General features: G+C 45.9%; 1 protein-coding gene across 2 annotated transcripts in view; it reads right to left on the reverse strand.

Annotated features, from left to right (window-relative positions):
* Positions 1-1,777: 1,777 nt before the first annotated feature.
* Positions 1,778-26,255, reverse strand: part of SLC5A9 (solute carrier family 5 member 9) — a 47,495-nt gene continuing 23,017 nt past the window's right edge. The window contains exons 10-15 of one of the 2 annotated variants that reach the window (XM_027824032.3): positions 25,627-25,734; positions 23,989-24,139; positions 22,568-22,736; positions 20,529-20,744; positions 8,091-8,250; positions 1,778-4,686 (exon numbers count right to left, since the gene is read on the reverse strand). In XM_027824032.3, coding sequence (XP_027679833.1) covers positions 4,481-4,686; positions 8,091-8,250; positions 20,529-20,744; positions 22,568-22,736; positions 23,989-24,139; positions 25,627-25,734 — 1,010 coding nt within the window. In that variant the 3' untranslated portion in view covers positions 1,778-4,480. Of the gene's footprint in view, positions 4,690-8,090; positions 8,251-20,528; positions 20,745-22,567; positions 22,737-23,988; positions 24,140-25,626; positions 25,735-26,255 lie in introns of both variants that reach the window. The other variant, XM_037907247.2, reaches the window with a different exon arrangement.

Genomic DNA, 26,255 nt, shown 5'->3' on the forward strand with positions numbered 1-26,255 from the left:
GCTGCCAATGGACTTGTGTATCCATTACAATTCTGAATGCAATGCAGTCTTGTTAGGATATTGCCATTTATCACAAGCTCTGAGCAACAAGGATGTACAAGGCCTTGCAATGCAGACAAGTTCTTCCGTGAGAAATGCTGGCATGGAAGATAAAGCTTTACCCATTCAAGGATGGATCTGTGTGTATTTTTCATCTCTCCTTTTTCGTCCTTCCCCCTTTCCTATGCCACTTGAACGTGTTACATACAGAGGTCCAATTGTACTATTCTCTAACCTGCAGCACTTCTCTGTTAAAGTGTTTCTGAAGCACCCACGGGCTTCATCTGGGCACCATTCTGCAAAACCACCACTGCTCGGGCTTGATCCACGACTGGTGTAAATCCACATAGCTCCTTTGATGGTAGTGGAGCATTGCCAATGTGCACCAGCTGAGCTACCGAAGCCGAGGTGAAAATAGCTCAGATCTCAGTGTTTGCAAACACACTGTCCTGTGTGCTAGCCCCGACGTGTAGATCACAAAAAGCTCCCACCAATCTCTGCCCCAGAAGTTTAAGCGCTCGTGCGTCTTCCTCTATCACTGAGTAAAAGCATCTCTACTTTCTTGGACATACAATGTTCTGAGAGGCAGAACGCCTCCGTGTCGCAGTGACACTGGGGCTTGTGGTGAGTCCCAGAATCTCTATTACTTCCCAGTTGTATTTATTCCTGCCTAATAATCATGCCGCCGGTGAAAGACACACTTGGGAATTGTCTTTTACAAACCTGTCACACACTCTCTTAAATTGCACCAGTCTTTCTCCACTCATCGTTGACTCCTTATGCGGTCATATCTGAATCCCGGCCATGTTACCTTGCCTTTGTCTGAGCTCATGCTAGGGCCAGTACTCTATGTACCAGCCCCAGATAAGGTAGGAAAAGAAAACACACCATTGCATGGCAATGCTCTGATACTTGTAAGGATGGCCTGTTCCATCCACCTCCTAGTACGACTGAGAGGGCTAGCACGGGCTTATTGGCACCAGAGGCGGCGTCCCTGGCCCCCGCTGCCGTAACACAGAGAAATCTGGCTCAGACACAGAACTGGCACTCGGCTGCTAGGAGGCCACCACAGTGCTAGATGAGTCCCAGAGCGGGTGGTCCTGGTTCCCCAGTGGGAGTGCTGGCCGCACAGGGGCTCAGTGAGCTGCAAAGCCCCTACGTGCCCATTCCGCAGAGCAAGCATTGCACACTGTCTCTTAAGTAAGGCCACCCAAGCGCAGCGAGATGTCTCAGCATGCGACCCCTCACCCCGGGATTGCAAAGCCCGGCCCAGCAGCCTGTGCAGCATCACCAGCCAGTGCAAAATATGCTCATTTTAATATGAAAAGCACAGGCCCTAGCTCACCTGTCTGTGATAAGCATGGCAGCCCAGCAGACTGTCTGGCTGCAGCTCTGGCCCTGGGTCTGGTTATATCACGCTGGGTGCAGAATGTTTAGCTGTGAGGTTGGATAAGTCGCTTCATTCACCATCCCAGTGCTGACAGCAGCAGGAAACAGACACTCTAAAAACCCTCTTAAATTTTTGTTTTAAAGCACCATTATTTCCAATAGGGAGTCTTGGTAATTAAATAATGACGCAGCCCTAGACAGGAGCGTGACCCCCTTCCCCGGAAGCCCCACAATACCGGCTGGCTGAGGGCCCCCCACACTGTAACTCATTTCAGGCCTGACACATTAATTGCCCCCACAATATAGGTGAGTATTAGAATCAGACTCTGAGGATGAAGGTGTTGTAGGAAGAGAGCCTGAGATATAAGCCTTTTTATTAGAGGCTTGGTATGAGGCAGGACCTGCTCTCAGAATCTGGCAAGAACAGAGGAGATATTGTAGAAATACACATTCCTAAGAAGTCACAGAGTACTCACAGAAATACATCCTGATATCAAGTGGTACCAGAACATCCCGATATCAAGCATGGTACAAAAACATTCCCCAAGGATAACAGGAACACACTGACCCCTCCTAAAAGATAAGGTCAGGATGACAGTACATAATAGAAATGCTTTGATTGAACCAACGTGTGCAAGGTAATGGGTAAAACTAACTATGTCAGGGGGCAGTAACTAACTGTGTCAGAAGGGCAGTATGTAACTTGTTTGTATCGGGGTATAAAGATGTATCTCAGAGGGAATATTTTTGTCTGGCACAGGAATGGAAAATCCCACTGTTCACTAACCCGGTCCATTGTTATGGGCATACATGTATTAGTGGTCCGGGATACTAGTACCGTGCTTCATTGACAATAAACCTGGCTGGGTGCCTTCGTCCCTTACTGGATCTTGTGGTCATTGGGTGGTTCGCTTGAGGTCTGCCGTGCCAGCTGTCTGCGCAGGGCTGGCGTCGCACACAGAGGGAACACACGCAGCCAAACATCTATCAACATCTAACCACAGAAGGTACCCATAATAGTGCATTGCTGTTGCCAAGAGCAGCAAGAGAAAGGCAGATCCACATCAGCCAAAGACAATGAGGAGGAAGTGTCACAGTTTTTCAATCACACATGCATATGTTTGTCAAGAAAACAATGCCAGAACTGAAACAAAAGGTAGCCCTGAAAACTGCAGAGCTGTTTTATGGCTGTACTATTCCCTTTTCAGTGACTGAACATCCACTTTTTTCAAGCACTGACCAGCTGCCTAAGACCAGGCTACAAAGCACCCAGCTGAAAGCAGGTAAACGGTTAGATGCAGTTACTGATGGCTTAAAGGTGGAAGCACACAACAAATTATATGGAAAAGCTGTTCCATGACTACAGGATGGCTGGCATAACGTACACATTGTCCCAGTGATAGCTGACTGTGGTTTCCTTAGCAGCAGTTGATATAAGAAGACTGGAAAGTATTGTGCTACACCGATAAGAGAAGCCAAGGCATTAGCAACGAATGGTATGGTTGTGTTAAGAGCTACCCGACAGACAATGAGGAAAAAATGCCAAGTATGGGCAGTGATTTGGAACAAGCTAACCACACTTTGGCTAAGTATGGATGTGCATCACATTGGCTCAATCTACTTGGACAAGCCCTTACACTGAGTGCTTTGAAGAAACATGTTGGCGATTTACAAAAGTATTTTCGTAATCACCTGGAGCCTGGTTAAAAGACTGTCAGGTTCTGTAAATCCCTGGTAACACATACTGAAACAGTCAAACAACATGTCTGGAAACATATATTCAAAAATTGGCCACATTATCTCAGGATTATGAGTGAGCTAGAGGCGGAATTTCAAGCTAGAGTGGTCAGTGAAATTAATAATCAAAGGATTTACCGAGAAGCAAATAACTTGATCAGTCAATTCAATTCAGTTTCTGTGGCACTTAACACACTCTAAAAAGGACACGAGACGGATCTACTGATAAATGAAGATCTTGCCCCACATAAAGCCGACGTACCAAAGAGATTTCATGAGGCAATTACAAATGTTGGCCGACCTCCTTCTGCCAAAATACGCAGGCAAGAAACGTGTCTTCGGAACAAGAAGAAATTGCAAGCAGTAGCTGCTGAGCAAAAATCCCGACTTTCTGCCATATTTACTTGCATTTAACATAGAAGACTCACTGTAGCTAAAATTGACATTTTCATCCGCTACAAGGAAAAAAATTCCCCTTTAGTATGGTGGAAAAAAATCTGAAGAATGCCAAGAGTCCCCCTGATGTCACAAAACCGGTGGTGCAAGTCCATCGGTGTCCAGCCAGTTCAGCAAGCATAGAATGAATCTTTTCAGACTTTGGATACATCCATTCAAAACTGAGAAATAGGTTCCGTCTACCCACTGCATCCAAGTTGGTCTGCTACAGCAGGCTCCGTGGCCAGCCAGACCTGGACATGTTGTCTGCAGCGCTGCATGCTTCTGATTGCTTAATGCTTCATGGCTACAACTCTGCATTATTGTCCCTGAAGGCTTTTGACTTTGGGTTATAGAATATAGAAAACTGAAAGTTGTCACGGCCTCTATAACTTCCTGGAAAAAACACCAGACTAAATTGTTTACAGACATTCTGACGCTATTCTCATTACATATATTTGTATTATGATCACTGAAATTTTACTTGTTTATTTGTACAACCCTAAATTAATCTCCAAATCGAGTGCCTTATTTGACTACGTAATGCAATTTGACTATGTAACTACAACAAAGTGTGATGTGTGTGATAGTAAAACAATTTTAAAAATAGAAAATATCATAAACTGGGCCCAATTAATTTTTCCCTAGGTGACAAAAAACACGATTTTACCTGATAAAAACGCTCCCTGGTAAATGCTATGCTATCCCTGCCCACTAGGTTTGGTCTTCTAGATTGTAAGCTCTTTGGGGCAGAGAATTCCATTTACTGTATGTGTGGCATCAAGAACAATGTGGTCCTGACCTGCTTGAGGTCTCTAAGCATTACTGCTGTATTCTAAATCAAAGCCAAGCCAGCCGAGTACTGTCTGCAGCCCCGTCTTCAGCCAAAGTATCCCCACAGAAAGACGTTAAAAGCTAGCAGGATTATAGCATTAATGTTGCAAACAATCTTTGATAAGGGCTTTTCCACAATGCTGGTGAGTTTCCTTTCCAGGACTGCTTTCTCTTCCTTGGTCAGTGTGGGTCCTGGGCTGCTGGAGATCCCGCAGAACCAGAAATATAACTTCTTCCAGCAAGGAGGGCTCACTGCTGTAGGAAATACACACAGAGAGGGGGAATTAGTCCCATATTCTAAACGCTGGGGTATTCCACTCGCCTCACCTCTGTCCCATGCCCTAAATGCACCATGTCACCTGTCTGCACATCTCCCATGCAGCACTACTGCTTGAGGTGTACGGGGGGAAAACCAGCCACACTGAGCCACATCCGCAATGGAAGGGAACGCTTCACCCTCTCAGCTGACGATAGGTCCAGGAACCAATGGTTGCAGCTCAGGAACGGCTCTGCGCAGGGGTATGCCCACCCACTTTTTACTGGCCGTAAATGCGAGCGATGCAGGGGGGCTTGGGGAGAAGAGGCGACACGAGGGCGGGGTTTGGAGGGAATGGGTGGCGTGAGGGCGGGGTCTTGGGAGAATGGGTGGCATAAGGGTGGGGCCTCAGGGGGAAGGGGCAGTGTGAGGGCGGAGCCTTGAGGGAAGCGGTGGTGCGAAGGCGGGGCCTCTGTGGAAGGGGCAACACGAGGGTGAGGACCAGGGGGGAAGGGGCAGCATAATGGGGCGGGGCCACAGTTCGGGTGTCCATGGACCCCCCCACTTTTAGGGACATTCCGGTGCCCCTGGCTCCGCATTAAAGGATTCACCCCAACCAGAGGAATTAATAGTCCAAAAATGACCATGACTGTGGTTAAAAAGTTGTTCTCTTCTAAGAGCACAGAGCAAAAGCCAGACCTTGTCAGTGCTGCAGAGGAAGTGAACGGGTAAGCTGGTTAAACAGCACGGCCCTGTTCACCCTCACAGCACAAGTAAGCTAGCTGAAACCCAGAGGAAAGGACATTGAAAATAGCACATTACATCAGTAGCACTTGATATGTTCCAAGTGCTGAGCAAGCATGAATCAGTCCTTTTCACGGGCTGGAGGTAGCCAAGTGAGTGTAACGTTGTACAGAAACTGAGCTGCAAAGAGGTTCGGTGATTTGCCAAAGTGGCTGCTGATTTTCCGCACCTACGTTTTTGGATGCGCCGGTTGAACCATTTCAAGAAGTTCCACGTGCCCATATCTCCCAGAAGCTGACCTGACGCTACAGTACTCAGCTACTTGGACAATCAGGCATAAAGAATCTCAACGTGAGCATCCCAAAACCAGTGGTCACTTTGGAAAACAGTTGTCCTAAATCAGTGGCCCAGCCACCATTAGGATTGAGATGTTCCTGGATCCCAGCCCTGTACTCAGGCCCCAAATCCAACCTGCCCTACTTTGCCCCAGCATTCTTAAAATGAAACTAAAAATGACAACGAAAATCTGTCCTTCAAAGAGGTTAAATAAGCCCAGTCGAGTGACATATAAAGCATTTGTTGTTTAATGAATAAAAACCCTTCTTATTTCTCCACTGTCCAACTTCCACCAAGCGCCACAAAACTTGTAGGATTTCATGGTCTCCGACACAGAACTCATGGCTTGTTTATCAGGCGTGAAGTGCTGTGTGAATTATGCCTTTTACTTGTCACTTGCTGTTCCTTCCACGCTTTGAAAGGCAGCCTGCCTTAAAAGCTTGAAAAAACATGTTACCAAAACCTCATTAAACTGTTGTATAAGCTGTTCTTCATTTCCTTTCCCATCATTGCTAATTACCAAATTACCAAGACGTCAGGCTATAAAAAGATGAGCTGGGTCAGGTATAATAAGAATTGATAAGAAACCACATCAGCACCGTGAACAGCTACACTAAACTTGAATCCCAACTGCCGCCATTTCCAAAAAATGGAGGAGAACTTTTGTAGTTTCTCACTTCTTCATTCTGAGGCTGTGGCGAGAACTAATTCAAGCATGGCCAGTCTAGACTAAGCAAATGTAGAAAAATCTCACGAGAGAGTTCCCATCTTGCGAGAACTCCAGTTTTGTGGACTCAGGATGGTTAGGTTCAAAATGTGCACCTGAAATTTTGGATGGTTTTCCAAAGGAAACCTCTGACCATGTTGAGAAGGAGCGGGGGGCTATTTTCGTTCTAATAAACTAATAATTAGAAGTGTGCTAATGGAATTCGCTGATACAGTTGGCAGGCCTTGTCAATACGGAGGAGGATCGGAACATCAGACAGGACGATCGGGGTGACCATGAAGGCTTGAGTAACAGAAACGGGATGAAATTCAACAGTGCAAAGTGCACAATTATGCATTTAGGGTCTAATAATAAGAATTTTATTATACAAACTGGGGGCTCGTCAGTTGGAAGTGATAGAGGAGAAGGAAGACCTGGGTATGGGGGTTGATCTCAGGCTGACTACGAGCCACTAATACGATGCAGGTGGAAAAAAGACCAATGCGCTCCTAGGAAGTACCTGGCGAGGCATTTCCAGTAGAGACAGGGCCGTATTAATGCCATTGTATAAGGCACTGGTAAGACCATATTTGGAATACTGTGTACCATACTGGTCACCCGTGTTCAAGAAAGACTAATTCAAACTGGCACAAGTGCAGAGAAGAGGATGATCAGGGGAATGGAGGACCTAGCTTATGAGAAGGGACTGAAAAAGCTTGGCTTTTATAGCCTAGCAAAAAGAAGACTGAGAGGGACTATGATTACGCTCTGTAAATACCAGGGAGGGTGAAGAGCGATTTAAGCTAAATAGTTGGTTAACTACTGGAACAAATTACCTTTTGGTGTCTCTATCATTGGAGGCTTTTAGTAGCAAGTTAGACAAACATCTGTCTGGGATGGTATAGATCAGTGGTTCTCAACTGAGGGGGGGGGGGTGTGAGCTATTTCAGGGAGGGCTACCAGACCCCGCAGATGAAGCCTGGTGCCCCAAGTCCTGGCACCCCAAAACCTCAACAAATTACCTAAAGCGGCATGTCTGCATCTAAAAATGTCCTGGCTTTAAAGTCCATATCTCAGGCCCTCTAGGGCTTAAAAGTAAGTACTTGGTTGGTCTATCTCAGTGGTTCTCTGGTCCCCGTCACTGGTCCATCTCAGGCTCTGCTGGGAAGTTTCTGCATCCAGCTGGCCTGGCAGATGCAGGGATTTGCCAGGCCAGAAAAGCTGGGATACTTTTAAAGTTTAAAAATGCTGTTTTTGAACCTGGCTCTGAGGCCGAGGCCATGTGGGAGAGGGAAATTCCACATTTCGGGGGAGAAGGAGGAAACATGTCTCTGGAAAGTTGGGGGTTTTTTTGGTTTTAAATGGAAGCTTTCTGGAATGAAACAGAAGGTTGGAATGTTAGAATAAACCCGATGGGGATGGGGTATCAGGCAGAGTGCAGGTGCGGTGGTCAAAGATAAATTAATTTAGCATGTAGCTGTCACCGCCACAAACGTGGTACCATCAGATCCATGGGACGGATGCCACTGAAGGCACTGGAAGGGTGCTGGTGGGCCTTGGACCAGGTCCCCTACGCCCACACATGCACATATTTGGAAGACCCAGCTAACCTACCTCCATGTTCTTTGCTCCCTGAATCCGTGTTCTCCCACGTCGGCGCGTCCCCATCACTCTCGCCCACTGAAGGATTTACCTCCGCCGACTCGCTCTTGTAGCTCACCAGGTCAATTGCGGGAGGTTTGCTGTGTCTAGTCCACCACGTCAGGCTAGCCAGCTGGATGCAGCGATGCAAAACAAGACAGGGAAAGCAATTTAAACAGCTGTCAGTTCATCGGACAAGACCAGTGCTGGTGACTCGGCTGGGAACAGGAGCTGTGATTAGAATGGAGAGGGTTTGACCTCACAAAAATCTGTGTTCCTTTTTTCCAACAGTTCTTGTATTTTCAGTTGACTTGTGCCATTTTAATCCTTTTGAGACGAGCACACCTCTTTGTGTGAAGGCTCCTCTCTTTGGGAAATTACATGATCAGTACAGGTCGAGATCTGGATTGGGGGCCCAAAACATGTATGTGTTGATGATGCAGGCAGGGCCAGTACACTTTGTAGTCATATATGGTGCCCCCTTCTCAGACACTCCCTTCTCCCCAAAATATGATCCAGTTAAAGCCAGGAAATATTCAGCTTTAATTTATTAAGTTGCTGATTTCTCCCCCCCTCCCCGCAATCTGCCAAATCACGGTCTACAGCACAGGTTATTAACTGCTGGTGAAGCAGGCTTCCAGGACAATAACACAACCGGCTGGCTCTCCATAGAGATGCAAAGGGACAACAGCCGTATCCAGCACCTCAATCCTGCTGATATGGAATGACCTTTCACAGTGAAACCCCGTCAAAGGAACCAAGCCCAAATCCTAGGCACAAAGGTCCAGAAGCTCAAGGTTACAGCAAAGGAACAACCAACGGAAGGAACAACAACGGGCTAGGGCATGGCAGAGACAGGACCTTCTACCCCTCCCACACCCAGGGCACTGGGCCAAGACAGACCTTGACAACATCATGTTCATTCAGGGTCCCTTATTTGGGCACATAGGAGAGACAGAGAGAATGTCCCTCAGATCCCCTGCCTGGCTTGTGACTCCAGCCACAATATGCCCTGCTGTGATGGGGGTGGAGGGCGAGGGGCTGGGAGCGGGGCCAGCCCTGGCCTCCCCCTCTTTCTTGCTGGCTATGTGCTCTCCTCCCCTGGGGCAAGAGTAAAGCAGTGGGGAGGAAGTGGGACTGCCGGAAACACAATCCACTCTCTGCTAAGGCTACGTGCTGTCCCTTGTGCAAGGCAGATTATAAAGTTACAGCCTAGGTGTCCCAGTGTAGGGCAACTTCACCTGTATTCCCCATGGTCCAGCAAAGGCACCCACTCTAGGGTCCTGGTTCCCCCACCATCACCTCTCTTGGGCAGAGGCTTGCCTGTCTCTGTCTCTCCCTCCTGATCGGGACTTTTCCAGGCTGCGCAGTTCCTTATCTACACTCTGCTATTCCCAGCAAGCAACACTAGCTGACTGGGCCAGCATCTGCACTTAGCTTTCTATTTGAAGGCTTACGAATAGCATATGTGCCCACAGTTATAAGTTACCACATAGCCTTTTCTAAGCAAGCACATTTTATTCTTAAGGTGAAAGCACGACAGAGAAATCATATTAGAAACAACAAAAGAACCTACATGCATGCTAGAAAACTGATGAGAGACCATCTCCCCCACTACAAGCTCTGGTAGGTATCAGTGCTTCCAACCCTTCCTTAAGGATTTGGGGTCCCCCGGCCCTTGGACAAAAGGTCCTGCTTATTTGCTGCATCAGAAAGCAGATCCTGTGTCCCTTTAAATGCTGGCTATTAATCCACAAGTCTGTTGGCCTCTGTAGAATCCAGTTTGAACTAGTAAAGGTGAGCCTCCCCAGGAGGAGGGATCTCTCTGGAGGTGATACAATCTCAGTCAACTTGCCTAATTCTCTCTCTCTTTCTCTCTCTCTCTCTCTCACACACACACAGAGGTCACCTGCCCCCCCCGGAATTATATACAGTCCTTGGCCCACAACAATACACAAATGTAAGGCAGTCAGATCTCCCAGCCATATTGTAGGAAATTGCCATATCTGACACACTAGGCCTCAGGGAAAGTCGGCAACCGGGACAGGGACCTGGCACTATACAGACCCTCTGGCCATGCCCAGCAAAAGGGTGGCAGTGTTGGCATCATAGAGGATGCTGCAACTGCTCTTTCACAACTTGGTGCGGCGGAGTCCTCTCTTCCCTATCTGTCTGTGGCACCCACCCAGGCCCAATATGCACCCAGGGATTCAAGGCACCCTGGCATTTTGTGCTAAGTTCTGGAAAAGTGCTAATAGCCGGTAGGAATTGGTTGCAGATAAAGGAGAAAGCTGCATCATCATTGTAACTTTACAGAGCAGCATCTTGGCCTGGCACTTTGCGTGTGCATTGACTTGGCACAAACAAAAGAGACATTCAGATAAGCAATCTCTTGCTTTCAACAGAGCCAGCTGATGTCTGCCCACCTCCTTTTTGTTAAAAGCCGGGAGGTTTTACACTTGCAGCCTAGGACTTGCCACTTCCCCATTTCTCACTGGCTTTTGGCAGGCCTGGGAGGCCTTCTCCTGCCTCAGCAAGGAGCAAAGCAGCTGCTGACTCCAGAAATGTGTGCTCTCATTCGCCCTCCCTTTCGAAGCACATGGCAATGCCAGGATGGTCCAAAACACTCAGCTCGTAGCAAGAGACTGGACGCCCGGCTCATGTGTGTGGTGTGTAAGCACAGGAGTCAAAAAGTCTGGACCTTCCAGGGAAATGCACAGTGGGGGCTTGAACTGGGCTAGGATTTTAATGGACCTGGGTCCTTAACTATCAACACATTGTGGTTTATATGGTCATACCCTACACAGCCTATTCCCAGCTGGAGGTGTTGGTGTTTGCACTTGCAATTTCCTTCCCATTCTGTCCTGGTGTGGTGGGGGAAGGGAATTGCTGCTTTCCTCTGGCATCCCTTCCCACGTAACATTACTGAGAGAGAGATGGCGGAGTTAATTCTGATCTGCTGAATTCCCATGTGTTTGTGAGATGGGAACAGAAGCCACTGAGAGCAGCTGACACTGGCCAACCACACCCATCGGAGCGGCTCTTCTGCCAGACAGCTCAGGAGAAGGCAAAGTCACTCATTTCTCCCGACAGCAGATTTCTCCTCTCTGCCTCCATGGAAATTAAGTTCTCCATTGGGTTGCACACACAGTATCACCAGTTTAAATGTAGATTTTTTTTTTTTTGTAAACATGCAAAATCTAGATGGCAATTTCCAACTGACACAAAATGTTCCAGAAGATTTATAGCTTTATTTAAATCATTTTCAACCAAGATGAGCATCAGGCAAGGCTAATCTTTCTTGTCACATTTTGCTAAATTACTTTGATTTGATGATCCACATCTTTACTGAGGATTTTTTTTTTAATCACTTAGGAAATGTCACTGGAATGTTGCAAAGTTTCTGAGCACAAAAGAATTCAAGAAACTATGCAGATCCCATCACCCCCACTTCCTCCCCAAACACAAATGGCTGCTTGTGCACGAGCTTTCTCTTGGAATTAATGTATTAAGGCCAGAATTTTCCTAAGAGCTCAGAACTAATCACCTATTTTCAAAACAGGCCCATTCCAATTTCGGCCTCAAAATATGGCCAGATTTTCAAAAGAACTCGGTAGACTGGGAGCTAAGGCCCAGATCCTCAAAGGTAGGCTCCTAACTTTCATTGAAATCAGTGCAAGTTCAGAGCCTACCTTTGGCCTGAGCTCTGGTGATGCTATATACCTCTTTTGAAAGCCTGGGATGGAGGGTGTGTGTGTCTGAAATCCTGGCCCCCCCACTGAAGTCAATGGGAGTTTTGCCCTTGACGTCAAGATTTCACTCCTGACCTTTACCTCCCTGCCTAAATGAAAGCGAAGCTTTGTGGAGAGCTGCTGGTGCTGAACACTTCAGAAATCTGATTCTCAATTTTTTGGGAAGGGCGGAAACCCAGTTCGGTAGAGAGGGGAAGGAAGGGGAAGTTACAGAGCAGAGCCTAGATATTCAAGGTGCATTGAGCTTCGTGCTCCCCCCCAAAAAACTTTACTTTCAGAAGTAAAGTTTTTAAGGGGCAAGAGTTGCTAAGTCACTAATGGGAGTTCAGTGCCTAACTCCCATGGCCAGTCATTTGGAATTAGGCGCCTTGAAAATGTTCCCTTTCAGGTTTAGCTGTGTTGCCATGAAATGCCTTCCCCTGCTTCCCTGAGCCCCAATTCTTCCTCCACCTCTCACCTTTACACTCAGGAGCTTGTCGACAGGCTGTCATGTTGGGGACAAGCCTTATCGTGTGTCCTACATGCCCAGCAATGTCCTAAAAACTGCAACTGCAGCAGCTTGCCTTCAACACTGACAAACCAAGGACACAGCAGTGGCATATCTAGTGAGCTGTAATCTCATTAAGCTCAGTCGGCAGGGATTTACTAAAGGGAGATCATGTCTAACAGGGCAGCTATTTTGGAGTAAGCAAAAAAAACCCAAACCAACAACTGCTGACGGGGGAAAGTCAGCAGCATAATTTACATGGACTTTAGGACAGTATTTGACTCCATAGACTGGGTGTAGCAGAAGAGCTGGAATGCAGAGAGAACAGACTTGAATACTGAAGGCAGGTGGTATTTCTGATTGGAAGCTGGGCATGAATCAGTAGAGCTACAAAGAGCACGTTGTTTTAGCATCGCGGCAGGGTCTAGATCTGCTCAGGGGACCTAGATTCAGTGTTGCAGTGCCTTGCTTTTAGGCCCCCTGCCACTTGGTGGAAGCTGCAGCCCCATGTTAGACACCTAGGCTCCCTACACACGACATGGAGGGCGTTAGGTGCCTAAGAATGGGATTCACAAAAGCCAGCACAAGTTGAGTAGGAAACTGCTTAAGCTAGCCAACAGGAAATGCTGAGGAGAGGGGCATGACTGAAGCTCCTGCCCTCAAAGGGAGTTAGGCGCCTACCAGAAGGTGCCTCCCTCCACTTAGGATTCACAACTGTGAACCCTCTCTGGGAGTTAGGTCAGTCCTGTCTCACAAATAACAAGGAGGAGTTAGTAGTGCCTGCCTTATACCCAACGGCCCAGTGGTTAGCTCACTCACCCAGGCTGGGGGAGACCTGGGTTCAAATCCTTCCTCTGCCAAATGTAGAGGAGGGGCTTGACCCCAGGTCTCCCAAGCGAGAGCCCTAACAGCTGGGCTATAGCGTGTTCTCATAGGGATCTCTCGCTCAATCTCTCCTGTGAAAGCTGGTCTATACACCTCCAATCTGGGAGCATTTGGATCCCAGACTTTAGTCTGAGCCCGTGTCTCCTCTGCACACTTTTGAAGGGCTGATTTTCAGAGGAAAGGAGCATTTCCAGCTCCCATTGGCTGCACCTGGCACTGTGGGAACTCAGCAACTTGGAAAACAAGCCATCTAATGTATCAATCTCACTCTCTGGAGCAGAACAGTTGAAGTTCCCAGTGCACTAGGCCTCTAGACAAGCACAGGCCCTGGGAGTGTAGCAGGCGATCAGCCCAGGTGGCCCTGTTCATTTGCAGAACGTTGCCATGTTACTGTACCATTTCCTTCCCTCCGTGACCCCTCTCCCCCACGTTCTCCTTGCCCGAGGGACTTTGAGAGAAGTCGGCAAAGTGAGAATAAATCCTTCTGTTCCAAAATGCCATCTGGCACCTGACAGTTGCATTTCAGCTTCACCGTCTCAAATTTAATTGTAAGCTCTTTTGCAAGGTTTTCAAGGACGGCGTGACACAATATGGACTGCCTACAATGAAGACATATGAACTTCGGAGCATACCAAACAAATTCTTTGCATATTTGTTTCCCAGCACAGCATCAATCACCCTCAGGGATGGGAGAGTGTCCAAAACAGCAGGGAGAAATGCTACTGCTGGCAGTTCTTGGATTGTAATTCATTTAAAGCCTCAGCACATTAACTGTACCACTCCAACATCAGCTACAAATCGCTCTTTCCCCTTCTAGGTGTAAAGCACTGAGTCATTAAAGGTGGCTGGGCTACATCCTCCACTGGTGTAAATCGGCATAGCTTCACTGAAGTGCTGGTCTTAGTATTTTAAATCAATGCAGCTATGCCAATGTACACCAGAGCTGAGAGTCTGACTTGTCGGTATTTTTCTTGGGCTTTTTGGTGGCATGTCTTTTTTAGTTCACTTGACAGAATAATAATAATTCCTAGCTCTTATCTGGCAGTTTTCCTCAGTAGATCTCGACGCATTTTACAAAGGAGCCGAGCAGCAAGCAGAGCTCTCTCTAATGCATCACACTGCCTTCCAGTGGTACTAGCTGGGTTGGGCCTGGTAAGGAGATATGAAGCCCTTTCATCACACGGTTTATTCATAGATTCATAGATATTTAGGTCAGAAGGGACCATTGTGATCATCTGGTCTGACCTCCTGCACAACGCAGGCCACAGAATTTCACCCACCACTCCTACAAAAAAAAACCTCACACCTATATGTGTGCTATTGAAGTCCTCAAATCGTAGTTTAAAGACTTCAAGGAGCAGAGAATCCTCCAGCAAGTGACCCATGTCCCATGCTACAGAGGAAGGTGAAAAACTTCCAGGGCCTCTTCCAATCTGCCCTGGAGGAAAATTCCTTCCCGACCCCAAATATGGCAATCAGCTAAACCCTGAGCATATGGGCAAGATTCATCAGCCAGATACTACAGAAAATTCTTTCCTGGGTAACTCGGATCTCACCCCATCTAATAGCCCATCACAGGCCATTGGGCCTATTTACCATGAATATTTAATTACCAAAATCATGTTATCCCATCATACCATCTCCTCCATAAACTTATCGAGTTTAATCTTAAAGCCAGATAGATCTTTTGCCCTCACTGCTTCCCTTGGAAGGCTATTCCAAAACTTCACTCCTCTGATGGTTAAAAACCTTCGTCTAATTTCTAGTCTAAATTTCCTAGTGGCCAGTTTATATCCATTTGTTCTTGTGTCCACATTGGTACTGAGCTTAAATAATTCCTCTCCCTTTCTGGTATTTATCCCTCTGATATATTTATAGAGAGCAATCACATCTCCCCTCAACCTTCTTTTAGTTAGGCTAAACAAGCCAAGCTCCCTGAGTCTCCTTTCATAAGACAAGTTTTCCATTCCTCGGATCATCCTAGTAGCCCTTCTCTGTACCTGTTCCAGTTTGAATTCATCCTTCTTAAACATGGGAGACCAGAACTGCACACAGTATTGAGGTGAGGTCTCACCAGTGCCTTGTATAACGGTACTAAAACCTCCTTATCCCTACTGGAAATACCCCTCCTGATGCATCCCAAGACCGCATTAGCTTTTTTCACAGCCATATCACATTGGCAGCTCATAGTCATCCGATGATCAACCAATACTCCAAGGTCCTTTTCCTCCTCCGTTAGTTCTAATTGATGCATCCCTAGCTTATAACTAAAAGTCTTGTTATTAATCCCTAAATGCATGACCTTACACTTCTCATTATTAAATTTCATCCTATTACTATTACTCCAGTTTACAAGGTCATCCAGATCCTCCTGTAGGGTATCCCTGTCCTTCTCTAAATTGGCAATACCTCCCAGCTTTGTATCATCTGCAAACTTTATTAGCACACTCCCACTTTTTGTGCCAAGGTCAGTAATAAAAAGATTAAATAAGATTGGTCCCAAAACCGATCCTTGAGGAACTCCACTGGTAACCTCCCTCCAGCCTGACAGTTCACCTTTCAGTAGGACCCATTGTAGTCTCCCCTTTAACCAATTCCTTATCCACCTTTCAATTTTCCTATTGATCCCCATCTTATCCAATTTAACTAATAATTCCCCATGTGGAACGGTATCAAATGCCTTACTGAAATCTAGGTAAATTAGATCCACTGTGTTTCCTTTGTCTAAAAAATCTGTTACTTTCTCAAAGAAGGCGATCAGGTTGGTTTGGCACGATCTACGTTTTGTAAAACCATGTTGTATTTTGTCCCATTTACCATTGACTTCAATGTCCTTAACTACCTTCTCCTTCAAAATTTTTTCCAAGACCTTGCATACTACAGATGTCAAACTAACAGGCCTATAATTACCCTGATCACTTTTTTTCCCTTTCTTAAAAATAGGAACTATGTTAGCAATTCTCCAATCATACGGTACAACCCCTGAGTTTACAGATTCATTAAAAATTCTTGCTAATGGGCTTGCAATTTCTTGGGCCAATTCCTTTAATATTCTTGGATGAAGATTATCTGGGCCCCCCGATTTAGTCCCATTAAGCTGTTTGAGTTTTGCTTCTACCTCAAATATGGTAATATCTACCTCCATATCCTCATTCCCATTTGTCATGCTACCATTATCCCTAAGATCCTCTTTAGTCTTATTAAAGACTGAGGCAAAGTATTTGTTTAGATATTGGGCCATGCCTAGATTATCCTTGACCTCCACTCCATCCTCAGTGTTTAGCGGTCCCACTTCTTCTTTCTTTGTTTTCTTCTTATTTATATGACTACAGAACCTTTTACTATTGATTTTAATTCCCTTTGCAAGGTCCAACTCTACTTGACTTTTAGCCTGTTTCACTTTATCCCTACATGTTCTGACCTCAGTAAGGTAGCTTTCCTTGCTGATCCCTCCCTTCTTCCACTCCCTATATGCTTTCTGCTTTTTCTTAATCACCTCTCTGAGATGCTTGCTCATCCAGCTTGGTCTGCAACTCCTGCCTATGAATTTTTTCCCCTTACTTGGGATGCAGGCTTCCGATAGCTTCTGCAGCTTTGATTTAAAATAATCCCAGGCCTCCTCTACCTTTAGATCCATAAATTCTTCAGTCCAATCCACTTCCCTAACGAATTTCCTTAATTTTTGAAAGTCAGCTCTTTTGAAATCAAAAACCCTAGCTGCAGATTTATTTTTATTAATCCTTCCGTTCAGTTTGAACTGAATTAGCTCATGATCACTTGAGCCAAGATTATCCCCTACAACCATTTCTTCTATGAGGTCCTCACTACTCACCAAAACCAAATCTAAAATGGCATCCCCTCTAGTCGGTTCAGCAACTACTTGCTGAAGGAATCCATCAGCTATCGCATCTAGGAAAATCTGAGCCCTATTATTATTACTAGCACTCATCCTCCAGTCTATATCTGGGAAGTTAAAGTCTCCCATGATCACACAGTTTCCATTAGTATTTACTTTATTAAAAACATTAAAAAACATTAAAAAATGTTATCGGTTCAAACCCATGCCAGGCAGGGGGCATAAAAAAAATCAATGTTTAAATAAAATATTTTTAAAAATCCAGGTTTCCAAATTGTTTTTTAATTTAAATTAAATACAGATTTATTTTTATTTTTTTTAAAACCAACCTATTTAAAACGAAATTTGAAATAATGACAACCTGTGTTAAGGCCGAAATTTGTCATGACTCTATTAAAATGTTTAAATTGAATGCAAAAAATAATAACATTGAGTCGTATACATGCCAGCTTTTAAAGCATATCTGGTGGACGTCACTGGCTAAGAACATGGAACAAGCGTATGAAGTGCGAAACCAGCTTTTGGCAGCCGTAGCCTTTTCTACAAACGCAGGGAGAATATTTTCTTCATCTCAGTTTATTCAGCTAGCTCAGTTCAGTGACTGGTTCAATCAAAGTTAAAAAACCAAGGAAAACCTGTGTGTCTCTTTCAATCAGTGAATAAAAACTAAGTGCGAGAGGACCAGATCAGCTAGTTCTAAAATCTTAAAGGATACAGTGGCAAGAAATAATCAGTTCAGTTCCCTAACTACTGATAATGCAGCCTTTGTTGAATAAAGTAGTTAGTTTTAAATGCAAAACCATGTTTTGAAAAACATTTTTCGTACGCATCCAGCACATGTAAGGTAGCTGTATTTAATAATAAATAACAAATAAAATATCATTATAATACAAATTAATAATAATACAAAATTTAAAATGCCGGTTTGGAGCATTTTAACTGAATCTGAAGTTCCATCCAAATATTGTTTGACACAAATCACAAGTAAAAAATGAACCATCATCTAGCAAATAAAAAATGCATAATTTTCCAACATAATGTCCAAATTAAGAATCTGAATAAAAGCACGTTAAGCTATATAATTAAGGCTAAGTTTTTGTCATGGATATTTTTAGTAAAAGTCAGGGACCGGTCACGGGAAATAAACAAAAATTCATGGCAGCCCATGACCGGTCCCTGACTTTCACTAAAAATATTGCTGACAAAAGGGAGAGGTGGGGTCAGCACCCACTGCTGCTGGGGCTCCCGGGTCCCCCTCTGATGCAATGCCTGGGAGCTCCAGGGTTCCCCTGCCCCTGGGGCTGGGCTGCTGCGGGGTGCCCTCGCCTGGGCAGTGGTAGCTGCAGGGTCCCCCAGCTGCTGGCCCTGGCCAGCCTATTTAGTCTGCAGAATCTATCCCCCTGAAGCCAGGTTGCAGTAACCAAAAGTCACTATCATCCGAATACTGCTCTATGGCCTATGTCCAGGCAGTGATCTCGGCTCAGTGAGCATCGCACAGGCAACTCCATCTCTGTCGACACTTCCCATGCCACCTGCCCAGTCCCAGCACATAGCCCACAGACTGACTCTGACAGGAAAAAGCTCCCTTCTGAATGCCCCTGAAGCACCGGGGTGGGATAACGTAGGGAACCAGTCGACCCTGTGCAGGGCTGTTGGGCCACCACCCATCCCAGTGAAACCCAACCGGACTGCCCTGGCCGAGTCCCGCTGACTCAGACCTCTGGGAATGTCACAAGGGCCATGTCATGGGATCGGAGGAGGCACTGGGTGGAAGATTCACCATCCCAGGGGAGGTCAGTGGAGATGAGAATGAAACGAGTTAGGGATCGAGTGTCACAGCCAGGCAGAGGCCCCGCTAATTTCCCAACTCATTGTTATACTGGCTGCAGCCTAGATTCCCACGGTGAGCAACAGGGTCGAGGGGGGCAGTGAAGGAAGAGCCCTGTCTGCACTGCCCCCTTACTCACCGGCCAGAGTAGCTGGCCAGGTGCACAATGGGGAGCAACCACAAGGGCTCCAGAGCAAAGGGGTGAGGAAGTGAGGGACAGGGAGGAATTGGGACTCAGAGGGTAGAGCTGCGCTGGAGATGGAGGAGACTGCGCTAGCTCTGCCAGAGACGACACGCTAAAAATAGAAGTGTAAGTACGATCCCATCCGAAGCTGTAGGGATGTACCTGGGCGGTCAGTCCCTCCTGCTGCTCGCCCTGCCGCAGCTGCCCTTCTAGTTCTGGTGCCCTAACTAGTGTGGGTACGTCCCCTAGAGCTAGAAATGGCCCCTGCCAGCCCCGTGTTCCCTCGGGCTCCATTCTTGCTCTGCTCTGCTCCTGCCTCAGGGCACTGCCCCTTACGCGGGGCAGATTGTAAGGTTACCGTTTAGCCCATCGGGTTGATTCACTCGCTGCTCACGCACAATTGCCATAAATCCTGGCAGGATTTACACTCAGGCATGGAGAAAAGAAGGGTGGATTCTTCATCACTGACCACTTTGAAATCAAGATTGGATGTTTTTCTAAAAGATCTGCTCTCGGAATTATTTTGGGGAAGGTCTACGGCCTGCGGTCTACAGGAGGTTACAGTGGTCCCTTCTGGCCTTGGCATCTATGAAGGTCATTTTATCCTCCTCCACATGGGATCAAATTCACCCCCACTTAACTCCATTGAAGATAATGGAGACACACCAGGGCTACAAGTGGCCCAGATAATCTCTATATCCCAGACCCCATTCAGAAGTTCGTTTAAAAAAACACTCATGGAACATGGTTGCACTTGATGTTTTTTTTCCTTTTCCTGACCCCAATTTTTATGCAACCGCTCAGTAAACCAAACCTCCTTAGACCCTAAACTACTTGACAGTATCTCTTTAAGCTGACACTCAATAAAACCTTAGCCTTTATGCACAGTTCTGTTTTAATACAGTAAGTAAAAGAAAGTTGCTTTCTTCTGTCCCGTGACACTATGTTGTTAAATGTAATTTAGATTACATTGGGCTGGAATGTTATTTCTCTAAATGCCAGCGTTGCAAAGATATTAATCTTGTTTGCTTGCAAGATTGATGGGGGCTTTGCTGAAATAGGGCAGAAGCTTCAATTAGATCCATTTAATTCCTTCTCAGCAACACACTGTAATATGATCCCCCCCACCACTTCTTTTCCTTCTCTCCCAGATATGATGTGCTGTGGTGTGTGTGTGCAGAGCTGTACACACAGCATGGGAACTCACACTCCATTGCAGTAGTTCATTGAGCTCCAAGCAGTGTTAATTCTCTGAGCCCTGGAAAACAGCAGGGCTTGGGAAAGGTGCTTCTTTGTAGATGTGCATTATAGGCCCTGAGACCTGAGCAATAGGAGAGACAGGCCTGTACAGATCAGAGAGTCCTCTTGGACCCTATGGTGGGGAGGGGCTTGCAAGGTTTGAACTGGAGAGCCGCTTACCTTTTCCTCTGGGATTGGTGGGGTGCAGAGACTAATCAGGATAATGACGATGGCCGTGAGCACGCAGAGAATGAGGGCAAAGTACAGGTAGTGAACATCCTTTAGGACAGCTGGTCTTGGGTCCTCCTCGCCGCAGGATGGCACCCCATAGGAAAACTCCATGATCATTCGAATGCCACCCACTACCAGCCCGAACATGAGGCCCCAGAAAGCACCCTATGAAGAAAACATGGGAAGAGATGCATAAGGAAGTGAGGGATCATTGAAAGCATCTTTGTGTGTGGGGTTTTTATAGTCCCTTTCTGGGCATGATCCCTTAAAATCATAGAATCATAGAATCATAGACTATCAGGGTTGGAAGGGACCTCAGGAGGTCATCTAGTCCAACCCCCTGCTCAAAGCAGGACCAATCCCCAATTAAATCATCCCAGCCAGGGCTTTGTCTCCTGGATGGAGTCAACAGAGCAGGACAGCAAGGGAGGGGAATTCATTCTTGCTCGATACCTTCAATGGCCCTCAGAACTTGTAATCCACACATCCCCCACTCCCCCAACTGCAAGACAGACACATCAGACCCGACTGAGCTAAGGTCCTTCCATTGATTTCAGTGAGGCTCTCTGTGGGTGCAAGGTTCCACTGAGGTTCATCTCATTGCAGGATTGGGACCCATTGGTCCATCTAGTCCAATGGCGTGTCTCAGACAGTGTCCGCCCCACATGCTTCAGAAACAGGGGTAACTCTGCAGTCCTTCCCAGGGGGAGACATTTGATTCTGGCCACACCATAAAGGGGGAGAGACCAAACCATAAGAAAGGTTAGAAAGAAACCTTCCTTAAAGGTTTTTAAGATCAGGCTTGACAAAGCCCTGGCTGGGATGATTTAGTTGGGGATTGGTCCTGTTTTGAGCAGGTGGTTGGACTAGATGACCTCCTGAGGTCCCTTCCAACCCTGATATGCTATGTTCTGTGATGGTTTGAGCTTCATATGGGGCTGTCACTGGAAAAGGGAGGGAGGGTTCTTTTTCACTTCCACCTTGTTTTCAAGGGGTCCAGCAAAAAGGTCTGATTTTCCAGAAATAATTGGGACCCTGAGCTAGGGTCGGAAATAGAGTCGGAAATCCTTTATGGGGTTTCTCCTGCCTCAAAGGCTGAGCCTGTGTCTGGAGCAGAACCAGGCTCCAGTGGAAGTTTCAAAACAATGGGATTAAACAGCCTCAGTGATGCTCCCCCTTCTTGCTGACAGTGGAAAGAAGAGGGCACAGAGAGACACAAGGGAATGGTAGAAGTTTGAGTCTCCACCTCTGCATATTGGACTGGAGGGAAGCCAAACATGGTAGGTGTTTTATAAATGAATTTCGAGCTCGTGAAAAGTGCTGGATGGACAGACTTCAATGGAGCTAGAACAAGTTTCACCAGCTGAGGATCTGTCTCCTAGAGACTAAGGCCAGATCCTCAAAGTTATGGGATTTAGGAACCTGGGTACCTTTGAAGATCTAGGCCTAAGGCCCTCTCTGTACTTAGAGCAGTTACAGCACAGACAATGGGAGTGCAAGTTTGCCCCTCACTGACTTAGACCTAGAGGGACCACTTCTAGGAGTACAAAGCTAGTTGAGTTTCCATGGCCCCTCTGCTGAGGCTGCCAATTAGCCCGAGTCGTGGTGGCTTCTGCGAAGCTGACACCCATCCAATAGAAACAGGCGTAAGGCCCACTAACTCATGCCACTAAGCCACTTGGTGATAGTCACAGCTTTGCTGGGCTGTGTTTGAATGGGTGACCTAGAGATGAAAGGTTCTATAGATCAGTCCCAGTCCCCCAACCATCCTGTCCTGTGAAGTTTCCTGTTTAAAATCATTTTATTGTTAATCCCAAACAACTGGAACCAGTTCTAACTCCTCTGATTTCTAATTGTTCCAGTTAGTGGTAAGCAACCCACTTGAATGTTTACTAAGAACACGAACACAAACACCCACACCCACACCCACACACACCCTGAGGTGGTACTACTATTCAGGCTGGCCCAGTCACTGATTCCTCACTTACGGGCTCATTGATCCTCTTGCAGAAGATTGCCAGGACGAAGAGGGCAGTAATTGGTGGGGCCAGATAACTGGTTATGGACTGAATGTAGTCAAAGAGCTGACCGCTGTTGGACATCTGAATGATGGGAATCCAGAGAATACTGATGACAATGAGGATGAGAACAAACACTCTGGAAGACCGGAGATTGGAACAAAGAGTATTAGCTCTGCATGCTTTAGAATCCACCTGGAAATGCAATCCCCAATCAAGAGACACTTCCTTGGGTTTTCAATGAATTCTAGGGAAAATCATTGTGCACCCTGAGTGAATTCCTCATCTGAAGTGAAATCTAGGACAGGTTTCTCCTGGTAACTGCAAGCAGGAAGTAAATTTCACTCTCCTAAGGAGGATGGCTAACAACCCTCTGCTGAGATCTGGTCAGAGTGCACAAATTAAGCTGTGTGGGGCCTTGTAAGGACCTGAATGGGAGAGATCCAAGGAGAATCCAGAGTGGTGCAAGAAGTGTGCCTGGCAATGTGCCTGGCAATCTCAGGGCTAGCTGACCCATTACCGCCCCAGCAGCCTGACATGGTTTTAGTGAGAACTGCTGGAGGCACTGTCTCTTGGATGAGACAGAGACCCTGACAACTTGTGATCAGAAAATCCCACAGCCACCTTTCAGAAGAGTAGAGGTGTTTAGTGCCTTCACCAAATTCCAGCGAAGTCATTACCTCCTACTTAATAAAATTCCCACCGAAGTTTCAGCGGCATACACTATCCTCCTTCATTTCTGCCTTGAGCTGGTGTGCCATGTTGCTTTCACCCCTCTCTATCCTTCACCTAACTCACAGGGATGTTTTGAAGCTTATTTGATGTGTTAATGTGTGTGACCTCAGATGAAAGGCTCTACAGACCTGCAGATTATTATTAACAGTGTTAGTGGGAAGGGAACTGTTTTACAGCCTTGGTGTAATGCAGTATTGGAGTCTGCCAATAGAGGGTGCCATGATTTCACTATGGATTGTGTTTAGGACAGGAGTCTATGACACATTTAGAGAACACAGAAGAAATAATCTCTGCGGGTCAGTGGCAAATTGAGCCTGTGTATGTAACTGAATCTACTCCAGGTAAAGTTGGGAAACATAACTCATCTCAGGTTTTACTTTTTTCATTAAGATGCATGTTAATTTTCACCTGTTTTTTCCCTCCCTCTAAAAGATACACTCTTGTTCAAATAAGAATTGATTCAGGGCAGTTCTTTGGCCTGTGCTGTACAGGAGGTCAGATGAGATGATCACAGTGGTCTCTCCTGGACTTGGAATCTATGAATCCCGGAGCCCAGATTAGGACATTTTGGAGAGTTTAAGACCTGCCATCAAAATAACAACAAAAAATGGTCTCTGCCTAAAACACTCAGTGAAGCCATAAGGAAGTGAGAGGACCTGCCAACAATCATGAGCTCCTGCTCCGTGGCTTTCTTGCGGATCCGCTGCCAGATATCTATGGCGAAGAGCGTGCTGCTGCTGTTGAAGATTGAGGTGAGGGAACTCATCAGGGCTGCCATCATCACAGCTATCATCAAACCCCGTAGTCCTGGGAAACCAATAAGGAAAATTTGGTTCAGATCATTGGTCTTTTAGCTCCTGCATCATGTGCTGCAGATTAACAAAAACAGAGTCCAGAGAGCTCTTTGGATCTGTGGCTCTGGTCCAGGCCCATCTTGACTTTTTAGAACTAGTGTCAGTTCCTTCCCCACTCTGAACTCTAGGGTACAGATGTAGGGACCCGCATGAAAGACCCCCTAAGCTTATTCTTACCATCTTAGGTTAAACACTTCCCCAAGGTACAAACTTTGCCTTCTTCTTGACCAGTATGCTGCCACCACCAAGCGTTTTAAACAAAGAACAGGGAAAGAGACCACTTGGAGACGTCTTTCCCCCAAAATATCCCGCCAAGCCCTACACACCCCCTTTCCTGAGGAGGCTTGAGAATAATATCCTAGCCAACTTATTACAAAATCATCAAAGACCCAAACCCCTGGATCTTGGAACAATGGAAAAATCAGTCAGGTTCTTAAAAGAAGAATTTTATTAAAAAAAAAGAAAGGTAAAAATCACCTCTGTAAAATCAGGATGGAAAATACTTTACAGGGTATTCAGATTTAAAACACAGAGGATCCCCCTCTGGGCAAAACCTTAAAGTTACAGAAAACAAGAATAAACCTCCCTCTTAACACAGGGAAAATTCACATAAAACAAAAGATAAACTAATCTCCCTTGCCTGGTTTACCTCTACTGGTTGCAATATTGGAGACTTGGATTAGGATGGGTTGGAGAAGATGGATTTCTGTCTGGCCTCTCTCAGTCCCAAGAGAGAACAACCACGTAAACAAAGAGCACAAACAAAAGCCTCCCCGCCAAGATTTGAAGGTATCTTGTCCCCTTATTGGTCCTTTGGGTCAGGTGCCAGCCAGGTTAGCTGAGCTTCTTAACCCTTTACAGGTAACAGGATGTTGCCGCTGGCCAGGAGGGATTTTATAGCACTGTATACAGAAAGGTGGTTACCCTTCCCTTTATATTTATGACAGCTAGTCATAAATATAAAGGTCAAAATTGTTTAAGGTCAAATTCTTTTTTTTTAATGTCCTTTATTCAAAATAAAAAATTTCCAGGAACATTTTTTTTTCTTTAGAATTTTAATCTTTCAATTAAAAATGTGAAAACTAAAAACTTTAGTTGAAAAATTGGAAAATTTCCATAACATTTTTTGAAAAATACGTTGGTTTTTTTGGTTTCTTTTGATATTTTGCCATAGCAAACACTTTATTCTTTTCCGTTCAGGGTGGCTACTTCTATTTATCCATCTATTTATCCATCTGTTTGTCAAACACACACATACACGCTTGCCTGCTACATAATGGAAAAGAAAACTTTGCTATCTTTTAATTTGTTTACCAATCCAACTGATAGTTGCAGGGCATTATTTCCTCATATGGATAGCTCAAAAGGCCACTTCATTCCAAGGACACAGCTGTTCAGCGCTAGTAGAAGCCCATACCCCTAGGAATACAGCTTTCTCACCTACAGGCATGAGTCCCATTACGAGCTTAGGATAGGCAATGTTAGAACAACCCACTTTAGCTCCGCAGACGGTTTCACAGACTTTCGGGTCCACACATCCCACTTCATCTGTAGCAGAGAGGAAAGATTAGAAACTGAACAAACCAGCTTAAACCTCCTTTGTGGCATATCTACTCCAGCTATTGGAAACTGTCTTAAAGGAATGGATTTCTTGATACTTTATTATTTAATATAAGTCAGTAAAACAGCAAGAACAGAGTTTTCCAAGTTATAGCAATGGGAGCCAAAGAACATTTTGGGTCCCCAAATAAAGGTGGAGCCTCATGATGACACACTGCAAACTTGGCTCAGAGCAGATGGAACGCTTCACCCCTAGATGGGTTGGTGGCAGCTGGGATTGAACCTGAGACATCTGGTTCTAAACGCATGAGTCTTGACTGACTATGCTAAAAGAGCCAGCTCATCCATCTCTCTCTGTAGCCCAGCCATCACTAGAGGAGGACGGAGGAAACATGCACTGCAGCCCAGCTTGGCTCCCCCTTCACCTACTGCATTCACAGCAATCCTATCCAAAGCAACAGTGAGAATCTGAGGACTCACAGTTGCCTACCCTGCAGAACCCATGACAA

This window comes from Chelonia mydas, chromosome 8, assembly GCF_015237465.2.
Source record: "Chelonia mydas isolate rCheMyd1 chromosome 8, rCheMyd1.pri.v2, whole genome shotgun sequence".
Classification (NCBI taxonomy): domain Eukaryota; kingdom Metazoa; phylum Chordata; order Testudines; family Cheloniidae; genus Chelonia; species Chelonia mydas.